The sequence below is a fragment of the Babylonia areolata genome, chromosome 19 (genome assembly GCF_041734735.1).
Source record: "Babylonia areolata isolate BAREFJ2019XMU chromosome 19, ASM4173473v1, whole genome shotgun sequence".
Classification (NCBI taxonomy): Eukaryota; Metazoa; Mollusca; class Gastropoda; order Neogastropoda; family Buccinidae; genus Babylonia; species Babylonia areolata.
Genome location: NC_134894.1, coordinates 55822630 through 55832629, shown reverse-complemented (window position 1 = coordinate 55832629; position 10000 = coordinate 55822630). Strand labels below are relative to the sequence as shown.

Here is a 10000-nt window from a genome sequence, read left to right as displayed (position 1 = left end):
GTCAACAGGTGCAGGCCATTCTGACAAAACGTAATAACCAAAACAACAAACAATTCCTATGGTAAGCAGACGGCACCGATGTATGTGTGTGTGTGTGGAAATATATATATATATATATATTTTTTTTTTTTTTTTCAACAGGGAAACCAGTTCGTGGTGGCCGGAGTGCGCAAGAACCTCTACGTGTGGGACGTGAAGCAAGGCAACATGGTGAAGACGCTGGACGCTCACTTCGGCAGGATCATCGCCATGACGTCGGTGGCCTGCGGACGGAACGTGGTCATCTCCTCCTCCATGGACAAGACCATCAACGTGTGGAACTTCGACAAGATCCTGGAGGAGGTGCACCCCCTGGACCGCATGGAGCGGCCCATCGACACGGTCAGCCTGGCGGCGGGGTCCTCCCTCTGCGTCACCACCACCCGCAACCAGACGGCCGTGTGGGACCTGGAGAGCGGGCGGCTCATCAAGCTCTTCGTCAGCAACGCCCGCACCTCCATCGTGTCCCAGGCGGTGATCACCACGGACGGCGCCTTGGTGCTGTCGGCCGAGTCCCCTTCCATGATGGTGTGGGAGATGAGCAAGGACACGCCTCTCCAGCAGTGCTCCGTGGGCGACATCCAGCAGATCCTGCTCAACGAGGAGGACACCAAGGCTGTCATTGTGACCAAAAGCTCCGTCAACAAAGGGTGCTGCTGCTGCGTGACTCTGCCCGCCTGCAAGGAGGTCTACAAGTTTGAGTACCACTTCAAGCGCTTCGTGCCCGTCGCCCTCACCCACGACGGCCTCTTCCTGGCCGTGCCCGCCGCGGACAAGAGCGGGGACGTGATCGGGGTGTACCACGCCAAGACAGGGACCTTGTTGTACAACCTGCAGCTCAAGTACGCCAACTACCGCGAGTGCCACAGCGTGGTGGCCATGCAGCACGACCCAAACCAGGTGGCCATCATCGACGACGAGAAGGGCAACATCCTGGACCTGAAGAAGAAGACTCTCATCCGCTCCGTGCCGCGCTGGAACGGCATGGCCACACGCAACGGCCGCAAAGGACTCTTCGCCCCGGCCCGGGGTGGGCTGGAGATCCTGGACCTCAAGACGGGCAAGACCGTCAAAACGCTCATCCCTCGCGTGGCCGAGGGCGTGTTCAGTGTCAAAGTGTTCTTCACGGCCAACGACAAGCACGTGGTCTACTACCACAGCGGACACCGAACCATCCGCCTGTTCCGTGTCCGTGACGGAAAGATGCTGGCCAACTTCAAGGCGAGCGCCGAGGTGAAGACCATCGTGTGCAACCCGGAGGGCACGGCGGTGGTGCTGGGAGCCGTGGACGGGTCGCTCACCACCCTGGCCATCGCTGACCCCGAGGACGAGGAGCACGAGGACGTGCTCGAGGACCTGCCCAGCCGCGCCATCACCGTCAAGCCCCCGCCGGCCCCCGACAGCTCGGAGAAACCCCCCGCCAACGGCGAGGCCCTGTCCACCAAGAATGCAGTGGGTACGGCACTGCAGGTAGCAAGGTTTGTGGCAAAAGCCCGCGGAGCGCAAAAGTCTCGAGCCTGCGTCCTGTCTTGAAAAAAAAAAAAAGAAAAGAAAAAAAAAAAAAAAATCAGCCTGCTGCTTTCTTTGACCTTGCCCTTGCCCATCCATCCCTTCAGTGTGTGTGTGTGTGTATATGTGTGCATGTGGTCTTTTTTCTGGCTGGTATCGGTATTGTGGAATTTTTGTGAATGAATGTCGTTATCCCTGGACAATTTTGTTTATTTGTTTGTTTTGTTTTTTGTTTTTATTTCTTTTCTCTTCCCCCCCCCCCCCCTGTTATCTATATCTTCCCAACTCTCCTTTATGCTATTGAAATAACAATATGCTTTTCACTGATCAGCGATTTAGAACAAATGGTTATCGTTTCGTAAAAGTAAGTTTGTTATCGATAGATTCGGTCTTTCGCGGCATGTATTGCATTCAGTCCGAGAATGTGATTTTTTTTTTTTTTTTTTTTTTTTTTTTTATCGCTTGATATTTTTTTACCTGAGATTGGTACAGTTTGCTCTCTGTTTTTTTGTTTGTTTGTTTGTTTGTTTTTCGGTGTGTTTTGATTTGAGTAAGCGTTTGAACTAATCCATCAGTAAATGTATTCACGGTCAGCTCTTCAATGATTTTACCGCAAATTTGCTGTCTGGATTAGCAGCCAAATTATAACTGGGCGCACGAGCATGCACACACACACACACACACACACACACACAAGCGTGCGTGCGGGCGCGCGCGCGACATTTTATTCTTTCGATTTTCTTTTCGCCCTTCGTCTGGCTCTTGCTGATTCATGATACGAATAATTGATGATTTTATCGATCCGTTTTCATTGATCATTTTGTCATTTGCAGAAACCATCCTTCATGAAAGTGCTTGCTTCGTAGGGCTCATGAAACACGCTGGTTGACGTTTAGAAACACGACAGCTGATGTAGGCTTTCGTTATGAAAATGTGGTGGTGGTGTGTCCATCGAGATCGATGATGACCATCGTTGTCATCCAGATGGGGGATGGGGGATGGGGGGAGGGTGGTGGTGGGGTGGGGGGAAGGATGCTCATGAATCTATCTGTGAGTGCGCAGATGGCTGAATAGTCCAATCTGCGCACGAAATGTTCGCTGACAGTTGGGGCAGACAAAGACAGGCATATCATTGTCAGGGAGCTTGTTTGCCCGTGACTTTCTGGCCTGCCTCTTCTCAACAGCTGCAGCAGTCCTGTTGGCCTCGCACAACCTGGCGCCTTTGTGCACAGCAGCGCGCCATTTGTCACGGTCCACTGCAGATTCCTCCCAGGAGTCAGGGTTGATATCAAACGCTTTCAGAGAGACTTTCAGAGTATCTCTGAAGCGCTTCTTCTGACCTCCGTGTGATCTCTTCCCTTGTTGCAGCTCGCCATAGAAGAGCCTTTTGGGCAGCCGATGGTCTGGCATGCGCGCCACGTGTCCAGCCCAGCGAAGCTGGGACTGCATCAGGATGGTGAAGATGCTGGGAAGGGTGGCTTTTGCGAGCACCTCTGTGTCAGGGGTCTTGTCTTGCCACTTGATGTTCAGTAGCTTCCTGAGGCATGTTGTGTGGAAGTGGTTCAGCTTCTTGGCATGTCGTTGGTACACTGTCCAAGTTTCGCAGGCGTACAGTAGTGTGGGGAGAACTACTGCTCTGTAGACCTTTAGCTTGGTCTCAAGACTAATGCCTCTTCTGTTCCAGACATTTGCATTGAGTCTACCAAAAGCTGCGCTTGCTCTTGCAATCCTGACGTTCACTTCATCGTCGATTGTCACATTTCGTGACAGTGTGCTGCCAAGGTATGTGAACCGCTCCACCGCACTGAGTCTCTGACCGTTGACTGTGATGTTGGGCTCAACGTAGGGTTTCCCTGGGGCTGGCTGATGGAGAACTTCAGTTTTCCTCGTGCTGATGGTAAGGCCGAAGTTCCTGCTGGCAGTGGCAAACTTGTCGACGCTGAGTTGCATGTCAGCTTCAGATCCAGCGTTGAGGGCACAATCATCAGCAAACAAAAAGTCTCTGATGATGTCTGTCATGACCTTAGTTTTTGCTTGAAGCCTTCTGAGGTTAAACAGCTTGCCATCTGTTCGGTACTTTAGGCCGATTCCAACATCGCCATCTCTGAAGGCATCAGTAAGCATTGCAGAGAACATGAGGCTGAACAGCGTTGGAGCCAGGACGCAGCCTTGCTTGACACCATTTGTGACAGCAAAAGGAGCAGATGTTTCACCATTGTCCTGGACTCGAGCCTGCATGCCTTCATGGAATTGGCTGACCAAGGAAATAAATTTCCGAGGGCATCCGTACTTGGCCATGATCTTCCACAGTCCCTCTCTACTCACGGTGTCGAAGGCCGTAGTGAGGTCGACATAGGTGGAGAACAGATCAGCATTTTGCTCCTGACATTTCTCTTGCAGCTGCCTTGCAGCAAACACCATGTCAGTGGTTCCGCGCTCTTTCCGGAATCCACATTGGCTCTCAGGCAAATGACCTTGGTCAAGGTGTGCTGTGAGGCGGTTAAGTAGGATCCTGGCAAGTATCTTGCCTGCGATGGAGAGCAAGGAAATGCCCCGATGGTTATCACAGGCTTGCCGGTTCCCCTTTCGCTTGTACAAGTGAATGATAGATGCATCTTTGAAATCCTGGGGGATCGTCTCTTCTTTCCACATGAGTGAGTACAGCTGATGAAGCTTCTCAGTCAGCACAGTGCCTCCATCCTTGTAGACCTCTGCTGGTATGGAGTCTGAGCCAGGTGCTTTGCCACTGGATAGCAGACGGATTGCTTTCTGGGTCTCAAGAAGTGTTGGCGGATCGTCCAGTGCTTCGTTGGTGGGGACTTGTGGGAGACGGTCTATGGCTTCATCATTTATGGAGGAAGGGCGATTTAAGACACTGTTGAAGTGCTCAGCCCATCGTTCGAGAATGTTCTCCTTCTCGGTGATCAAGGTATTCCCATCTGCACTGAGGAGGGGGGATGATCCTGAGGATGTGGGGCCGTAGACTTCTTTTAAGGCATCATAGAACCTCTTCATATCGTGCCTGTCAGCATATCCCTGGATCTCATCAGCTTTGTCACTCAGCCACTTATCCTGCATCTGGCGTAACTTTTGCTGAACAGTCCTGCGGATGTCATTGTATGCATCCTTTTTTGATGTGGACTTTGGGTTGCTCAGGTGGGCTTGATGCAGACGGCGTTTCTCATCCAGAAGCTGCTTGATTTCATCACAGTTTTCATCAAACCAGTCTTTGTGCTTTCTGGTCATGGGTCCCAGGGTCTCTGAAGCTGTACTATAGATCAGCTCACGCAGGGTCCTCCAGTCAGACTCCACATTCTGGTTGTCCAGAGAGGCGGATTCCAGACGATCTTCCAGCAGCTCCACAAAGGACTGTTTGATGGTGATGCTTTTCAGCTTAGCGATGTTGAGCCGTTTTGGAGCCTTCTGGCCTTGGGGGCGTCTCTTGGGTTGGATTCGAATATTCAGCTTCGAGACTACAAGGCGATGGTCTGTCCAACACTCGGCGCCGCACATGGTCTTTGTTACACGTACATCTTGCCTATCCCTTTTCCTGACGATGACATAATCGATGAGATGCCAATGCTTTGAGCGAGGGTGCATCCATGACGTCCTGTTACGGGTAGGGAGGCAGAAAACTGTGTTGGTTATCAGCAGTTCGTGCTCTGCACAGGTCTGAAGCAAAAGCAATCCATTTGGGTTGCAGTGGCCCACACCGTGCTTTCCAATCACTCCATCCCAGGAGATGTAGTCAGAGCCAACTCTAGCATTGAAGTCCCCAAGAATGATGAGCTTGTCTGCTTTAGGGATGGCAGCAATGACAGAGTGAAGGTCCTCGTAGAACTTCGCCTTCACTTCATCCGGGTTGGTCATGGTTGGGGCGTAGGCACTGACAATGGTGAGGTGCTTCTGGCCAGATGCCAGTGGGAGTTTCATGGTCATAAGCCTATCGTTGACTCCCTTTGGGATTCCAGCTAGCTTGCTGACAAGTGCTGTTTTTACTGCAAAACCAACGCCAGCCTCACGTCGCTCTTCGCTTCCTCGTCCACTCCAGAAGAAGGTGTAACCAGATCCCCGTTCACAGAGCTCGCCTTCGCCTGCAAGCCGAGTCTCACTCAAGGCTGCGATGTCGATGTTGTATCTGGCGAGTTCGGATGCAACTAGTGCTGTTCTCCTTTGGGGTCTGTCCGCGTTATCTCTGTCCAGGAGAGTCCTTATGTTCCAAGCACCAATGGTGAGAGGAACGATCCTTGTTTTTTTCTTTTCTTTCTCTTTGTTTCGACCGCTGATGTAGGGTCCCCGCCAGCCGCGGTATGCTGGCCAGGGTGATATGGAGCAGGCAATTTTTAGGGCACCTTTTCTAGCCCCTTCCTCATGCCAGGGAGGTGAGCAGTGCATTCCTAAAGAGGGCTGCTCAGACGCTCAGACGGCTGCCGAGCTCCATCGCTGCTCCTGTCGACGAAGAACGACCCTATGGCCTGAGCCGCCTGCGTGCAGGTCTGCGGCTGCGACTGCCAGTGTACCCACACCTGTCGTTTCGTCGCTCGCCTGTCGCCACAGGACTTGGGGGTGATGAAATGATGAAGGATGAAAGGTCATTTTGGATGACTGATGACTTGCGCGATGAGTTTGTTTAAAGTGAAGAGGAGTTGCGCAACGTCGACCTCACTCTCTCGTCCGGGTCCACCAATTTCCAGTGGCAAGACTAAGTCGAGACGACTGGAGGATGAGCACGGATGCAGTGGATGACCAAGATATCCTTTCGGTGTCTCATCTTGCTCTCTGCACTCCACAGTGCGTTGCTGTAACCGCCTTCCTCTCCGTTGAACCGATAGGTTTCTTCCGCAGATTCTGCCGGATCCAGACTTCGCATACATGGGTAGACACACCCCGGGGGCCAACTGCGTGTGGCATGCACACAGCACAGTGGAGCTAGATGGCCGTCGGTGGCTCTCCTGAGCCGACGCCCTTTTATGGATCTCCATAAGGGTGTCTAGCCACCCGCCTCACCAGTCCCAGAAGGGAGCGGTGGAAGTGCCGGTTTAGTCGCCGGCAACCCGACCCTGAACAGGTTGTACTGGATTACAGGTTACCAGTAGCAGATCTAATGACCTGACCTGACAGTATGAAAATGTAACGTCGAATTTGATGTCAAACGTTGATGATAGTATTGTCTGACATTATGAGATCAGCTGATCTAGAATGTCAGAAGTCAAAGCCGCGTAGATTTATTGTTCAGTTTCGAGTAATAATCTTCTTCAGTTTTGCATAATCTTTTATTTGTTTTTTCTTCCTTTCTTTTGGGTGGGGGTAGGGGGGGGGGGGGTGAGGGGAGCGAGGAGGAGGGGGGGGGGGAGTTTGGGGGAGGGGCGGTGTAGGAGAATTGCAGATCTGAAGTGAATGATCTCAAAGCAGTTCTGCGAACACAATCCACATTATATGTCATCTCAGTGCTTGTCGGGCATATGATACTGTACTGATTTCAAGACGATTCTTAATGACAGAATGGTGTAGTGCCGATTAAGAAACGAAAAATAAAAAGAATAAAATGCCACAGAATTCCGTGAATGTATCAGCAGTCAGGCTGGCTTTGCTGCTTAAATTTCCATGTATTATGTAATGCATTTTAGATGATGATTTTCGTGAGAAAGTCTGCCATTGTGCTACAGCAATGAAATTATGTCACAGTGCAAACAAAAAAAAATCGTCCCCGCTTCTGTTTTGTTGCTTGAAATTTTGATAATAATTAAAAGTACACACGAACTTACACACACACACACACACACACACACACACACACACACACACACACACACACACACACACACACACACACACACACACACACACACACACACACACAAGCTATACGCATAGGCATAGGATTTAAAGATATTTTTTATGAATGTTGGTATCAAATCCATTTCATGTTGCTATCATTTTCACTGTTTTTTTTTTTTGTTTTTTTCTGTTTCTGTTGCTTTGTTACCCCTGTGAGGACTTCCTCTATACGACCATGAATACCTTCATGTATAGTGTCTCGTGCTTAGATTGCAATGTGAATGATGGATGTTTGTTTCATTGAGCCTCTACAAAAGAATAGTGACCATCGGTCAGATTGTGTGCAGGTCAGTGTTGGTGACGATTCCAAGACGAATGCAGTTTATCGAACTCGATTTTTTTTTTTTTTCAAACTAAATGTTTATGGATTACTGTGAGTCTTGTCACTGCTGATGTTACCTTCCAGCTATTGACTAAAGCCAGTGTGATATATGGAGGATGACTCGTAAAGTTGTGTCTTGCTTTTATCATTATATCTGAAAGGTGTCATCCACACACTTGTGCTGTAAGTCATTGCGCACGCGGACGAATTCATGCAAGCATAAAACATTAATAACATGCAGTGTTTATATATCAGGTAATGAAAGGTGACCACAGTCAGAACGTAACAAAGCTTTTTACTATGGCATGCCAGATACGGAGAACAAGAAGTCGTGATGTGAGCAATTCATTGTTTCACAAATCCACCAATAATCCTACTCCAGTATCTGTCTAGTTACGGTCCCTTCCTGTAGGAAGGACAGGTACTTTGTTACCGGGGAGCATTTCAGCCCGCTATCTACGGGCTTGTTTAAAAACTCAAGGCCTGACTAAGCGCGTTGGGTGACGCTGCTGGTCAGGCATCTGCTTGGCAGATGTGGTGTAGCGTATATGGATTTGTCCGAACGCAGTGACGCCTCCTTGAGCTACTGAAACTGAAACTTGTTTAAAAGCGTGGCCCGTAGCCAAGGAGATTCAAATAGCGTATTTCCATTTTCTGCGGTTTTGAATTTCCACACTTGATCTTTGCATCTGTGATGTTTTCATTTACTGTTACACGATGCCTACGTATATATTGACTGTGTTATATCATAATGACAATGATGTTATGTCCCTGTGATATGTAAATATCCCATTGCAGAAAAAGAAGCTGTTCCATTTCTTGTGATGGCATTTGTTGTTTCCCTTTGATCCTATTTCATCCATTGCATTTTATGCTGACGGTACTAAGACATTGCCCTTGTTGTTGTTGTTGTTGCTTTTTAATGTGCTGTTTTACTTGTAGAGTAATTATTTATGTATTTGTTTATTCATGTGTTTATTTGCTTATTTCACTTGAATCAATGATCCTAAATTCCAATAATTACAGACCGTGTCTAACCTATACAAAATGATATATTCAGATAATGTCCAGTTTTGTCTTGCCCGATTTGTTTCTGTTGGGTTTTTTTTCCTGACCCTACAGCCAAATGGTAAAGGAAATAGCAATGTGCAATTATTTGATGTGCTTAAACATTTCTCAAACGGACATCACTTGTAAGACATCCCACCCCCAGCAACCGACCATCTCTTCTTTTCACTTTTTGTGGTTGTTTCCCCAAAATAGAAACGTGTACGAATATGAAATAACTGCAAAGGAAAAATACACTAACAGTAAACCGGAAACGGATATGACGTGTTTCCTCTTACCCAAAACACTGAGAAAAATAACGCCCATAATATATAAGGACAGACGTGATGATTCCTCTGTATTTTCCTTGATTTCCCATGTATTGATTTATCGTTATATGATATAGCCTTTCCTTTGCTGGTAATAATTTGAGGTAAGGTGAGTTTTTTTTTTGTTGTTGTTGTATTGGTATTGTTAATAATGTTGGCTTTTGGCTTGCTGCTAAATGTCTTACTGTTTGTGTTTTCTGTTGTGACTTGGTTTGAATGGTGGTGATGAAACCTGCTGAAAGACAATCTGCTTTGCTGCTCATCAAACTTGAAAGTATTTAAATAACAAGCACTTATACAATATACATGATTAAAAACGTTTGACTTATGATGCATGCATACATTACAATGTCATTCTAAGGATGAACAATGGCGCATCCAAAATATGTTACAAATACATATGTGCTGATAAATACAAATATCACAAATATCGCACACACACACACACACACACACACACACACACACACACACATACATACATACATACATACATACACGTGCGCATGCACGCGCGCACGCATACACCATGACATTGACACTAGTCACACACACGTCGTCGCACACACACACACTCACACACACACACACACACATACGTGCAAGAAAAAGGAGGGAAAAAAAAAGAAAAAATGAATCGCCTTCCGTCCAAAATTTTCAATCTGCATTGAAATTCACCGGCTGTAACGTATTGTTGCATGGTCCGCTTCCACGTGTTGCTCCCTTCCCGATTCGTTTTTATTTTCTTCTTCTCTTTCTCTTTCCTGCTACTGCTGTTGCTTTTGTTGTCTTTCCATCGTGGGTCAGTTTCCCCCTAAAGCGCTTTTTTTTTTTTTTTTTTTTTTTTTTCCCCAAATAATTGCCATACCCTAACCCCCCCCAATGTACTTGTCCATAATTTTCACCTTGGCCTCTA

General features: G+C 47.9%; 1 protein-coding gene across 1 annotated transcript in view; it reads left to right on the top strand.

Annotated features, from left to right (window-relative positions):
• Positions 1 to 1632, top strand: part of LOC143294368 (NACHT and WD repeat domain-containing protein 2-like) — a 74061-nt gene extending 72429 nt beyond the window's left edge. The window contains exon 17 of the mRNA XM_076605837.1: positions 142 to 1632. Within this exon, the coding sequence (XP_076461952.1) occupies positions 142 to 1572 (1431 nt within the window). The 3' untranslated portion in view covers positions 1573 to 1632. The remainder of the gene's footprint in view (positions 1 to 141) is intronic.
• The last annotated feature ends 8368 nt before the right edge of the window (positions 1633 to 10000 follow it).